Source organism: Sciurus vulgaris (assembly GCF_902686455.1).
Source record: "Sciurus vulgaris genome assembly, chromosome: 2".
Lineage (NCBI taxonomy): Eukaryota > Metazoa > Chordata > Mammalia > Rodentia > Sciuridae > Sciurus > Sciurus vulgaris.
Window position 1 is genome coordinate 30,878,034 of NC_136462.1, and position 14,850 is coordinate 30,892,883.

Consider the following 14,850-nt stretch of genomic DNA (forward strand, 5'->3'; position numbering starts at 1 on the left):
ACTACCTCGAACTTTTTACTTATCTTTCTCCCTTAGTAAACAGTTGTACAAACTTAAATTATTTTTAGGGTCAAATGAGGAAAAAGCATTTCGGTTTTCTAAATGCCAAATCAATAATAGTTCTTAAGACATCTTAATGTAGTTCTGATACAATCTGAATGGGCACTATGAATTAACATAAGGTTTCCTAACTGAAATTAATTCATAGGCTTATGGTATAAGACAAAGTTCAAGGAATTTAAGAGAAATATTTTCCAAGACACTAGAATATGCCCTTTATACATGTCCAATTCTTGATATGCAATTCTGAAGGAACTCTGAAAACCTAAAAGTTTTTGATGAAGCTTTGAAACAAAACTTGATTTGTATTAGCATTAGACTATGAATTTAATAGTCTTCACATGACCACTATGACCACTCCTGCTATGCTGTAAAAATATTAATATCGACTACATAAGTGTCACATAATATAATCCCTTAGAAGTAGCAACTGTGCAATATGTTAAAGATATAGCAGCAAAATAAACTGCTGTGTCCTAGATCTGAGAATGGTAGCCAGGATGAATCTGAGAAAAGGCTGATAAATTTGTAAAACACAGGGGCGTCTTTCTGAAATTTTCTCTTAAGAAACCAAAATTTAAAATATTTTATCACCACACAGACATATTTCCATAGCTTGTAGATTCATCCTAAATAAGGTAAAAGGCCTCTCTGATCTAATACCAAGTCATAAAAACCAAGTCCATTAAAAAACTTCAGCCCATATTTTCAAGTTTCCTAGCATGTACTACATGATTACAACATGATGTCATTATTTACAAGACTCTGAAAGAAAGAATCCCCAGGATCAAATATATACATTTTTAATATTTCAAATATTTACATAATGGAACCATATCATGGTTCAATGTTCAGAACAGTGTTTCTAAATGTCCTCAAAAGATGTTAAGAAAAAAAAAATTTAGTAACTTTAACTCAGGTTTTTCTTTCTAACAGGCCAATCTTTTTCTTTTAAATAAACAGACATGGAAACAGCTGCACCTAATTTGTGTTAAAGCACTGTTTATAACTTGCTGCATTTTCAGGTAAATTTTGCTCCCTGGTAATAGTCTGATCTACCATTTAAAAAGCCCCTTGTATGTTCTCTAAACATATCAGTATATTTAAACTTAGATGACAAGAGGTTGGTAGATGTCTTGAATCATCAATCCTTGCAAATAAGATAACTTTGTAAATTGCAAAGCTGGATTCCTGGTGTATTTTGTCAAATTCTCCTAGCATGTAAACTTACCTAATTTTACCTTTTGTTTTGACTTTATATTTCTTGGTGCCAGGGACTAAATCCAGAGCTCCAGCATGCAAAGTATGACTCTACCACTGAACTATGCCCTCAGTCCCTTTTGTTTTTAAAAAGATTTTTTTTTCCCCTTCCCCACTGATGCTTTTGGAATGAAGGATTTCTTTCCCCCTTAAACAAAGGGTTACACCCAGATCAAGGCCTAGTTAGTACACAAATGTGCTGAACACATTAAATCCCAAGTTTTCAATTCTGCAAAAATATGTTCAAGTATTATTTCAAAGTTATCACAAGTACTGCTCAATTTAAGTATTCCACACCTGGGAAAATGGGACAAAAATTAGTTAAATAAAACTCTCCCAAAATTTTAGAATCTGCCTCATTTTTGAGCAATGAAATTAGGGGTGGGGAGAAATCTCTATGATCCACACTCCCTTTATAAAAGAATCGGAAGCAGTCAGATATACACAGGGAGACCCTATTCTAACAGCAGACTGTTCACCATAGGAGAATACCGCTCTGGGAACCTCTAATCTACTTATACCAGACATTTGGATTGGCACAATATCACTTTCCTTTTATGATTCTATTATTCAATTGGGAAGTGCTTAAGGGATCCCACCAAAGCAAATAAGGGAAAAGATAGACTTTTACACATACATTCACACAAACACATTCATACAGAGATACAATAAGAATGAACTGTCTGCTAATTTTTGCATTCTAATTTTAAATTTCATGACTTCACAAGGGCTTGCTGTTTCTCATCAAAGGGGGGGGGCGAAGTGGTAATAGATATGACTGGTATAATTTCAATTAAAATCATTTGTGTTGGTTCCTATACAGTACGGTTCAATATTAAGTGGAATTCTGCAAAAGAATTGGGGAGTCATTTTAATATTTACAAGGAACAAATCAGCAGAACAAGATTATATCAGATAGGCTGTGTACAGTAGCTGCAGCTTATAAAACATACCAGTAATTTGTACCTGGTGAGTATAAAGAGAACCAAGGATTCAGATGACTTTACAACCAAGGGAGTACACAGGGCATTAACAAATTAGAGGACAAAAAAAATTCACATTTTCTACATTAAAAAAAAAAAATTACAGATCTCACAAATGTCTCTGAAGACAAAGAAAAATACAAAGTCCTTTGAAGGGTGGGAAAGAAGAAATCTGAAATGGAACTCTAAATGTAAAAAGAGTTTTACTTCACAAGACCAATTTTCTTGGCTTCCGTTTCATATATCAATAATCTCCACATTTTGACTATAAAAACTTCTGCTTCTTCATCAAGTACCTGCAAGAGAAAAAAACAGTAACACATGTAAGGTAAATAATCATCACCATCTCCCAACAATAGTAACTTGTATGAAAAAAAAAAAAGGACTTTATCCACTGAAGAGCAGTATTTTCAACAAAATCACTTAATGGAAAACTGTGTAGAGTGAGAAATATAGTAAAAAAGTACATGTGGGGCTGGGGTTGTGGCTCAGTAGTACAGTGCTTGCCAAGCATATGTGAGGCACTGGCTTTGACTCTCAGCACCACATGTAAATAAATGAATAAAATAAAGGTCCATCGATAAAGTATAAAGTATACGTAAATTACCTGCCAAAATTAATTCAGCAAAATTCATTGGCTTATTAATAAGCACTTAGTACCACAATACTCTTTGATCCAATATTTATTCTTTTACCTTCAACTTTACAGATACATTTAAACACGTCTGGCAAAACTACATACTCAGGAAAGCAAATTGCTTGTCCTGGTGACTTAGGAAGAACTAAATATACAAGTACATAATAACTTAATACAGAATATCCTTCTCATTTATTCCCCCAAACAACCTTACAATCTTAACATTTAGTAAGTGCTTATTATATGATACTGAATTAAGCAGTAAATGAGAACATATAGAGAATTTTATTTTTATTTTTACAGACTGCATTTTGATTCACTATACAGACATGGAGTACAACTTTTCATTCCTATGGTTGTACACCACAGAGAATTTAATACAGTCTCTGGAATACAGTAAACACATTGAGAGAACACCATCACCACCACCAGGGGATACAACATTATTGAATAACAGGTCTTTCCATTGGCAAATGAATAAACCAAATTTTTTCCTGTCTATTTAGGATTTAAATGCCTCATGTTTCCACCACAATGCCTGCTCTCAGCCTCGACACATGTTGGCCTCCACTAAGACCTGCTGTGAGGAGAAACAGACTATCTTGTTTTCTTCTAAAGAGGACAGCTGTGACTGAGCTCCAGGATACCAATGCCTGCAAGGGAGGACTCACAGCTATCTGTGTTAAGAGCACTAGGTAATACTGTAAGAATCAAGAGTTCACATGCACCAAGTGCTTTGAAGAGTACTTAGTGCATAATTAGTGCTCATTAAGAATTTTAAAGAAGCCAGAAATTTTTATTTTTATGAGTAATTTTTTCCACTTCTCAATGACAGCAACTAAAGAACTTTTTTTTTTTAGTTGCAGATGAACACAATACCTTTATTTTATTTATTTGTGTGGTGCTGAGGATGGAACCCAGCGTCCCACCACTGAGTTACCACTCCCGCCCAGCAACAAAAGAACTTTTAATCAGACTTATATCCAGACTTATTTGATCCTAGCCTGAGAACTTGCTTTTGACATTAATTCATGTTAGCCATACTTCATAAATAATATAGAAGCACAAAGTGAAGCCAAAGTTCATTAATTTATGTAAAACAATGAAAGGTACAGTTCAAGAAAGTCAGATTTTCATTAGGAGTAAAGTACTACTTAAGCTGAAAATTATCTCACTCAAGAAACACTCAAAGAGAGCACATGAGCTTAAAAGAGCTATTTGACAACATTGAGGTTGGCTTCCTACCTTTCTGATCAACAATGAGCCAGAAAATACTGAAAAGCAAGAGTCTAAGCAATTATCCTCCAAAAATGAAAAAATCTTCACTGTGATTTCAACTCTGCCAAGACCCAAAACTAGAATATCCACTTTTAAAAACTTTCTTCAGCCAGGCCTAACTATGACACACCCTATCTCTACCAAAAAGAGATTTGAAGCTCAGGAAAAGATCAGAAATGCAAACCCAACTACTGAGACCTATATACATTTCTCCATTCCTCTGAGATTCAGCATTGTGAAGACAACAAATGTTTCACAGAAGTGTGGAAAGGAACTCAAAGAAAACATCAGGCTTGGGATAGGGGGTAAAAAACAACTGTTACTTGGCTTTAGACTCAAGTAGTACATACACACAAAACATCTTTACCACAAACCTCCTCTTCTGCCAAGAAGCCCACTGTGCCTCTCCCTTACATATTTAGCTCAAAATGCTCACTCTCCCAGTCATTCTTCATGTTTGACTTTTCTTCCTCCTCTCTGACTCATCCCATTGCTGCCTTCTCACTCTGCCCTTTGGACATCTATTCCATTTCATTCTAACTATAATCAACTTCTTTAATCAGCTTTTTCATCTCTTTACATTAATGGAAACATTCTGGTCTGGCTCAATAACATTCCAGGAATCTTCTCAGAACCATCTTTTAGTCTCCACAGGAGAGACTGCTGTTCTTCACTGTTTCTATCCTTATGAAAAACATCTCCATGGACAAGCAGGAGATCTCAATATACCACCCTCTTTGATCCAACAGCGGTTTACCTAAGCAAATGCCTATCCATTCCTCCTTATAAAATGACTGCTCTGGCACTTGGCTCCAGTAAAATTCTCCAATCCTTAGTCCAACACCTACAAATTTAATCTATCTATACGTTGCAGCTTGCCACCATCTGGACTGATTAACCATTTATATTCTTAAACATTTCACTCTGACCATAACCTCTCTTTCCAGTTCTTTCATTCCAACTTGATCTCCCAGAACTTCGATGCAGTTCTTAATTCACTCTTCTATTGAGGTTATTATCTTCTTTGCTTTCTTACTTCAATTACTTCCTCACCTTTCCCATCTTTTCTCATAAAATCAAAATGTTAAATGCAACCACTGACTCTAATCCCAAGTTAAATGTAATGGGGAATTTTGATATTTAAACCACTGCCAATTCAATGATAAGTCTACAATCTTTGTGTCTCAATTTAGACAGCAATTCCTGCGATGCGCCCCTTTGTAATGGAATACAGTGCAATATAGACAACAGAGTATGGTTTCAACATCCTGTGTATCTGCTTCCCTGCCAGATAATGAAGGGCAGATAGTGTACATTTTATGCTCCTAGCACACCAATCTAATCAGTAAGGAATTAATAAATGGTTTCAGAATATATGAATAATCTGGAATTTAAATTTTTCTATCGCTTACGTTTCTTTAATCTTTTAATGCACATTCAAATTTTAATTCAGGCCTACAAAAAATTTCTAAAAATCAGTACAGGTAGAAATTGAATCAAATTCACAAACTAGTTTGGTATTAATAATATCAATGTAATATACAATATATAATAACAATAATATCACAGATATTAATAAAAATAATGAATTTCTAACTTACCATGGCGACATCATCTAAAATGCTCTGGGGTGAACTATGAGCCATAACCTAAAAAGAAAGAAAGAAAATTTCACAGTGAAAACATATTGTAATATAATCAATAGGTTTTAAGGTAAAGACCCTCAAACCAGTATGAGAATTTCTTGTGGCTCAGGAAACGTTACACAAACTTTTTTTTTTTGCAGTGCTGGGGATTGAACCCAGGCAAGCACTCTACCAACTGAGCTATCTCCCCATCCTCACAAAACTTTTTATTCTAGAATCTTCATCACTATAGTATCTATCTTTTGTAAGTCAAACCTTGTCTAAGTTTTAATGCTACAACAATTAAAAGTGGAATCCAAGTTTCCTATTCATACATATTAAAAAAGCAGTGCTGAGATTGGGGATATAGTTCAATGGTACAGCATTTACCTAAAATGCTCAAGGCCTGGGGTTTCATCCCCAGAAGGGCAAAAAAGAAAAGGAAAAGGAAAAAAGCATTGCTGGTGGAAGAATGGCACAATTATAACTTTATAGGAATATAATGTTTCCACTACAATAACTCTTTTATTAATACTCTTTGAGATTATAATGGAAGGATATAATATACCTTGATGGTAGAAGAACATGGATTTTAGAGGGAAGAAGCTGTTACTTATTGTATCATGGCCAAGATACAACCTCTTCATTAACGTCAGTTTCTTCATGGGAATAACTTTAATGACTTACAATTTCCTAAGGTTTTGGGGACATTTAAAGATTAACTCTACAAAACATTAATATGGTTCATACCAAGAACTTGGTAATCAGTCAATAAACAACCACAATTATGATATGGAAGAGACTATTGGCTCCTTTTCCAAAGGATAGGTGAGTGAAGAAGTTGATGGGACAAGCTATGGGCTACCTTCACAAAACCTCATCTGTATTTCAACAGAATGCTTCTAACCAAGACAATAGGATGGCACAGAATTCTCAGAAGTAGGAAGAGAAAGCAGATTAGGCATTAGTCAAGAGTTCTGTCCTTCTTACACTCTAAATGGAAAGCAAGTGGTTTCATGGATCTAAAGTAGGGTGGAAGCCTGGGGTTGGAGCTCAGTGGGAGAGCGCTTGCCTAGCACGTGTGAGGCACTGAGTTCAATTCTCGGCACCATATAAAAATAAATAAAGGCATGTTGTCCATTTACAGCTACAAAAATAACTTAAAATAAAAAAATAAAGTAGGGTGGAATGGCCCATTAAAGTAGCATGGAGCACTTAAATGAAACTGGACTATGAAGGACTAGACTCTAAGACTTTCTATTTCAGAAAATGTCTACTACTTTAAACTATCAAATAAGTGCTAGGGGTGGAGAGAATAAAAGACTAACCTTAGAACAAACAAAGTCAACTAACGTAGCTTCTTCTTCACCTATGTATTCTATGATTTTCTTATTAATCCACGGTCTAATTCGTCGTTCCATCAATATCTGCAAAGCAAAGCATGGTTAATGAATAAAAGAATTACCACTTTGTATTACATGTACTAAAGCCTAAACTAAAATACAGAACCTTCCTCTGCAGGTTGAACTAAGACAGGCATATATCATTTGCTTTAATCTATGAAGATGTCAAGTACCAAGAATTTTCCCATTAGAAATTCCTTGACCATGACATTTACTTAGTGTCAAGATTATCCCTACTTGTTGTCATTAATGGACTCAAGTAAGTACACCATATTCAAAACCATACCCAATACCTGATGACACAGAATTTGCTACTCACAGAATCCACAATAGACCAATCCAAAGGATAAGCAAAAAGCTCAGGTTTGGCTGTAGGAATTTTCTCAATGAGACTCTTAATGTGTTTGCGCTTTTCTTCAGTGTTTACAGTGCCTTTGGCAGCATTTTTATCATCTTCACCATAATCCAAGGGAACCAGTTTCCTTTTGCGGGGAACATCATCACTGTCTTCATCCTCAAATTTGTTAAAGACACTATCTACAGGTAGTTTCTTTCTCTTCACAGAATTAGGCTGACCAGGACTATTGGAAGCACCTATAGTAAAAAGACTATGTTAGCATTTTAACTTCATTATCAAATGTCAACATATGACAACCCACCATCCCTCAAAAGTAGTGCAAAATATACTTTCACAAATCTCAGAGAAAGATCCCAACTGTAAAAAATAACTCACTACTCACAAGTGCTAGAAAATTTAACTTTTCACTTCTTCTCAGAACTTGAGGCAGCTGCAGATAAGGAGCACTAGTAGGACTATGAAAACAATCGTGAGCTAGAAAGGCATTTTTAATACTTTTCTAATACTTTTCTATCTACCTACCAAGGAACACATAATTTATTTTTCTTAAAAGCAAAGTATACATAAGGGTGAGGGGAAATGTTAACATACCCAGTTTAAGACTCAGTCCTATTTTTGGCCTATGCTCCTCAGGTTGCTGTTGATCTGGTGAGTTTTCATGAGGAATAATAATACCACAGGGAGACTCATCCCCCGGAGTGTTGGGTGTTGCATTTCCACTAGCAGAGGAAACGGATGGTGCAGAGCTGATGGGCCTCAGAGTAGGCTTGAGACAAGGCTTTTGTTCTGGTTCTTCTTCCTCTTCCATAGGTTCTTCTCGTTTTTCTTCTTTTTCTTGCTTTTCTTCTTCTTCTTCCTCTGACTCTGGCTCTTGCTTTATTTGTGGCTGTCTGCGCCTCTCAGCCTCTTGTTCCATCTACCAAAAAAAAAAAAAAAAAAGGTATTTGTATTTGAGAGAGAATATAACTCTAACTTGATTTTTTGCTTTACAATGCTTTTTGTAAAATAACTTTTCTTTGGTGGACCCAGAGCCTTAAGATGCTAGGCATAAACTCTACCTCTGAGCTACATCCACAACACTACCTTTTTTTGTTGATTAAGAGTAAATGGGGGGGTTGGGGAAATAGCTCAGCTGGTAGAGTGTTTGCCTCGCAAGCCCAAGGCCCTGAGTTCGATCCCCAGCACCGCAAAAAAAAAAAAAAAAAAAAGAGTAAATGGGGATATAGTTCAGCTGGTAGAGTGCCTGTCTCATGCACAAGGCCCTTGGTTCAATACCCAGCACCCCCTGAAAGAGAAAAAAAAAGTAGTGACTTAAAGAGTAAATGAACACTATTTCCTTTTATAATCAGAAAACTAAATAAAATCTAAATAGCCTACTAGGTAATGCTCAATATGTTTTTAAAGTATTTTTTATATATTACCATTCTTCAGTGACTTGTTTAAGATCTTCAAAGATAACAAATACAAACTAATCTGCTAAATTCAAAGGGAAACAGGGATTTTATATTTTTATTAAAGAAATTATAAATGAAAGTTTTATTTTGGAATACAGGCAATGCATAAAAGGGAACTCAAATCATCAGAATGGTAATAGACAATTGTTTTCTCTTGATAATGAATAAAGTTGGTAGTCACTTTTATATTCCTAAGCAAGGTAAGGAAAAAATAAGGAAAAGAAGGGAATCTGAGTCAAAAACCTACACCAAAAAGATGAAAGACATATGAAAAGAAAGCATTACCAAGTTATTAAAACTGAGAATACTACATCATTATTTCATTTTCGTTTTCTACTTTTTTCTTTACTCACACAAGAACTTAATCAACAAAAATTCATAATATTATTAGACTCACTATATAGGAAGAACTAAAAACTTTTATAAAATGACACTGTAGTTCTTAAATGCAAGAATAGGGTCTGGTCCTTCTTTAAATGACATGCTGCTAACAAAAACATCTGTATTTTACAAGAGGTAATTGAACTGATGCATGCCTGTAATACCAGCAATTTTGGAGGTTAAAGCAGATGGATCACAAGATTGAGGCCAGGGCTGGGGAGATAGCTCAGTCGGTAGAGTGCTTGCCTTGCAAGCACAAGGCCCTGGGTTCGATCCCCAGCAGCACAAAAAAAAAAAAAAAAAAAAAGGCAGAGGCCAGCCACAGAGACTTTCTGAGTCCCTAGGCAATTCAGTGAGAGCCTCTCTCAAAAGAGGCTGGGGATTAAGTGGCACCCTGAAATCATTCCCACTACTGGGGGGAGGGGGGGTTAAAAAAAAAAAAAAAGGAAGGAGTGCAACTCAAATCACAAAGTTATTAAATGTCAGCAAATTACAGGAAGACACAATTCTAGCCAAGTTTAAAAGAAATGAGTCACCAACGGAAGGACATGGAAAAAAGGAACACTCTTACACAGCTGGTGGAATTATTATAAATTAGTTTGAGCACTATGGCAATCACCATAGAGGTTCCTCAATGGCCCTGCTATACAACTCCTCAGTATTTATCCTAAAGAAATTATCATATTATAGTAATACATACATACCCATGTTTGTACTACCATAATTTACAACAGCCAAACTATGGAACCACCCTAGGTGTCCATCAATGGATGCATGGAGTTTTAAAAATGTGGTATATATAAACAATGGAATTTTATTCAATCATAAAGAAATATGAAATTGACATTTACAAGAAAATGAATGAAACTTGCGGATATTATGCTAAAGGAAATAAGCCAAAATTGAAAGGTTTATGGTCAAATTTTCTCTCATGTGTGGAAGACAGACGGGAAAGAAAAGGGGGGTGGGGAGGGAGAATCTCAAGAAAATCAAAGGGAGATCAAAAGATAAAGCAAAGGGACAAGAAACAAGAGGATAAAGAAAAGTGTAAAAACCAGGGGATGACAATGGCCAAATTACATTGTTATATTGTGTGCATATACAAATACGTAAAACTCCTACACTATGAACAACTATAAAGCACTAATTTTTAAAAGTGAGAAAGAAAAAAAAAAAAAAAAAAAGGAATTTGAGTTTTAAGATGTTTACAAATGAGGGCTGGGGCTTGTGGCTCAGTGGTAGAGTGCTTGCCTAGACACATGTGAGGAACTGGACTCGAATCTCAGCACCATATTTATATATATAAATAAATAAATGTCTATCAACATCTAAAAATAAAATAAATAAACAAACAAATAAAAAGATGTTTACAAGTGAAATGATGTGACATATGCCTATAATCCCAATGACTTAGAAGGCTAAGATTGGAGGAGTCCAAACTCAAGGGCTACATAGTGAGATGATGCCTCAAAATAGAAAATAAAAATGGCTGCACATGTAGCCAGTTGTAAGGGCATCCATGATTCTAGCCCTAATGCCACATTTAAAAAAAGAAAAAGATAAATGAGATCATTTGTAATTGTCTGATCTTACTTTTGTAAAATACTGAGAATAAAAATGTGAATGAACTGATCCTGCTGATTTCTGTAATAAAAAGGAGATAAAAAGCAATATAAAATAGTAAGTTCCATGAAGCACAATATGTATTCTGCTTAACCACAAATCGTCTTTTTTTTTTTTTTTTTTTTTTTTTGGGGGGGGTAGGGGTTGGGGGGGCTGCTGGGGATTGAACCCAGGGCCTTAGCACTCTACCAACTGAGTTATATCCCCAGCCCACAAATTCAGCTTTCAATCATTAAATAAAACTATTAAAGATACTGTAGTATCTCTCACCCTCTGGAGCTCTGCATCCGGATCTGGGTGACCTTCTGCTAAAAGGCGTTGCCTAATTTCCTCCAGCTCTTCCTTTTCTCTCTTTCGATCTCGTTCATCTGCTTCCATTTCCTTTTCTCTATCACGCAACCTTTTCTGAAGAGCACTCCCCCTGCAAAAGTAACAGTTCTCATTTACTACTTAGGTCATTGCCTATTATACCAGATGTATCCAACTGCACTCTGTTCAATAATAAAAATTTTATGCCTAATGACTAAAATTGTCTTAATAATGACCAACATCAATAGACTACCCAAGAGAATGAAATCGCTACATGTTAATAATATGTAATAAGTTAATATTGTTTTGTCATTAATTATCATTTTTCATTCTGAAAGTCACTTAAATGTCTAAAACAAGTAAAAAAGTAGCTTTCAAAGTGAATGGGGCTTTCATTTCATGCCCATTCCACAGTGAACACTCAATGCGTAACCTGAATTTTCTCAAACGCCAACCTTATTGGAAAATAATAAAAATAGCACTAAAAATAGTTCCAGGACTGGCAGGTGTAACTCAGTGGTAGAGTATATGCAAGGTCCTAGTCCCTAGTACAATTTTAAAAACAAAGTTTGTATCCTCAATTCATTCTTTTCCTTGAAGAAAAATTTCACAATGAAGTGAATCCATTGAAAGGAGAGTATTCCAGGAAATAGAAAAGGAGGGTACCCTACTGAACTCATTCTATGAAGCTAATATCACCCTCATACCCAAACCAGGAAAAGACACATCAAGGAAAGAAAATTTTAGACCAATATCCTTGATGAATATAGATGCTAAGATCCTTAACAAAATATTGGCAAACCGTATCCAAAAACATATTAAGAAAATTGTGCACCACGATCAAGTGGGGTTCATTCCTGGAATGCAAGGATGGTTTAACATCCGTAAATCAATAAACGTAATCCATCATGTCAATAGACTTAGGATAAGAATCATATGGTTATTTCAATTGACGCAGAAAAAGCATTTGACAATATACAACACCCCTTCATGCTGAAAACACTAGAAAAAACAGGGGTAGTAGGAACATACCTGGACATTGTAAAGGCTATTTATGCTAAGCCCATGGCCGACATCATTCTTAATGGAGAAAATCTGAAACCATTTCCTTTAAAAACAGGAACAAGACAGGGATGTCCTCTTTCACCACTTCTATTCAACATTGTCCTCGAAACTCTAGCCAGAGCAATTAGGCAGACTAAAGAAATTAAAGGGATACGAATAGGAAAAGAGGAACTTAAGCTGTCACTATTTAGTTGCGGATGACATGATTCTATATTTAGAGGATCCAAAAACCTCCTCCAGAAAACTTCTGGACCTCATCAATGAATTCAGCAAAATAGCAGGCTATAAAATCAACACGCACAAATCTACAGCATTTTTATACGCAAGTGATAAAACAGCTGAAAGGGAAATGAGGAAAACAACTCCATTTGCAATAGCCTCAAAAAAAATAAAATACTTGGGTATCAATCTAACCAAAGAGGTAAAAGATCTCTACAATGAAAACTACAAAACACTGAAGAAAGAAATTAAGGAAGACCTTAGAAGATGGAAAGATCACCCATGTTCTTGGATAGGAAGAATTAATATTGTCAAAATGGCCATACTACCAAAAGTGTTATACAGATTCAATGCAATTCCAATTAAAATCCCAATGACGTACCTCACAGAAATAGAGCAAGCAATCATGAAATTCATCTGGAAGAATAAGAAACCCAGAATAGCTAAAGCAATCCTTAGCAGGAAGAATGAAACAGGGGGTATCACAATACCAGAACTTCAACTATACTACAAAGCAATAGTAACAAAAACGGCATGGTATTGGCACCAAAATAGACAGGTGGATCAATGGTACAGAATAGAGGATACGGACACAAACACAAATAAATACAATTTTCTAATACTAGACAAAGGGGCCAAAAATATGCAATGGAGAAAAGACAGACTCTTCAACAAATGGTGCTGGGAAAACTGGAAATCCATATGCAACAGAATGAAACTAAACCCCTATCTCTCACCCTGCACAAAACTCAACTCAAAATGGATCAAGGACCTCGGAATCAGACCAGAGACCCTGCATCTTATAGAAGAAAAAGTAGGTCCAAGCCTTCAACTTGTTGGCTTAGGATCAGACTTCCTTAACAGGACTCCCATAGCACAAGAAATAAAAGCAAGAACCAATAACTGGGATAGATTCAAACTAAATAGCTTTCTCTCAGCAAAGGAAACTATCAACAATGGGAAGAGAGAGCCTACAGAGTGGGAGAATATCTTTGCCACTCATACTTCAGATAGAGCACTAATTTCCAGAATATATAAAGAACTCAAAAAACTCTACACCAAGAATACAAATAACCCAATCAACAAATGGGCTAAGGAAATGAACAGACATTTCACAGAAGAAGATGTACAAGCAATCAACAGATATATGAAAAAATGTTCACCATCTTTAGTAATAAGAGAAATGCAAATCAAAACTACACTAAGATTTCATCTCACCCCAATTAGAATGGCGATTATCAAGAACACAAGCAACAATAGGTGTTGGCGAGGATGTGGGGAAAAAGGTACACTCATACATTGCTGGTGGGACTGCAAATTAGTGCAGCCACTCTGGAAAGCAGTGTGGAGATTCCTTAGAAAACTTGGAATCGACCTACCATTTGACCCAGCTATCCCACTTCTTGGTCTATACCCAAAGGACATAAAATCAGCACACTACAGAGATACAGCCACATCAATGTTCATAGTGGCTCAATTCACAATAGCCAGACTATGGAACCAACCTAGATGCCCTTCAATTGATGAATGGATAAAGAAACTCTGGTATATATATACAGTGGAATATTACTCAGCTATAAAGAATAATAAAATTATGGCATTTGCAGGCAAATGGATGAAATTGGAGAATATCATATTGAGATATAAGCCAATCTCAAAAATCCAAAAGAGGAATGTTCTCACTGATAAGTGGATGATGACACTTAATGGGGGGTGGGAGTGGGACAAGAATGGAGGAAGGAGGGACTGTATAGAGGGAAAAGAGAGGTGAGAGGGGTGGGGGGGGGAAGGAAAAAAATAATGGAAAAAAAAAAAAGACAGTGTCCAGATACTCAGGGAACTTACAGTTTGATTGGGAGGTGACAAAATATTTTCACTATAATGCCATAAATGCTAAAAGGTGAGATTAGAAGTACCAGAGAACATCGGGCAGCACCTGCTTGTAATCCCAATAGCTTGGGAGACTGAGGCAGGAGGATCTCAAGTTCAAAGCCAGCCTTAGCAAAAGCAAGGCACTAAGCAACTCTAAATAAAATACAGAAGAGGGTTGGGGATGTGGCTCAGTGGTTGAGTGCCCCTCAGTTCACTTCCTGATACTCAAAACAAAGGGGAAATACCAGGGAATCGGAAACAGGAGTAAATTAAAATTTTTACTTCACAGTGATGAATCACTCACTATAGGGATGAAATAGAAA

General features: G+C 35.8%; 1 protein-coding gene across 2 annotated transcripts in view; it reads right to left on the reverse strand.

Moving 5' to 3' along the window:
* Positions 1 to 847: 847 nt before the first annotated feature.
* The window catches only part of RBM25 (RNA binding motif protein 25), a 57,241-nt gene continuing 43,238 nt past the window's right edge, over positions 848 to 14,850 (reverse strand). For both annotated transcript variants that reach the window (XM_079129753.1, XM_079129752.1), the window contains 6 exons: positions 11,333 to 11,483; positions 8,196 to 8,520; positions 7,566 to 7,840; positions 7,172 to 7,270; positions 5,820 to 5,867; positions 848 to 2,599 (listed from right to left, as the gene is read on the reverse strand). In XM_079129753.1, the coding sequence (XP_078985879.1) occupies positions 2,507 to 2,599; positions 5,820 to 5,867; positions 7,172 to 7,270; positions 7,566 to 7,840; positions 8,196 to 8,520; positions 11,333 to 11,483 (991 nt within the window). In that variant the 3' untranslated portion in view covers positions 848 to 2,506. The remainder of the gene's footprint in view (positions 2,600 to 5,819; positions 5,868 to 7,171; positions 7,271 to 7,565; positions 7,841 to 8,195; positions 8,521 to 11,332; positions 11,484 to 14,850) is intronic.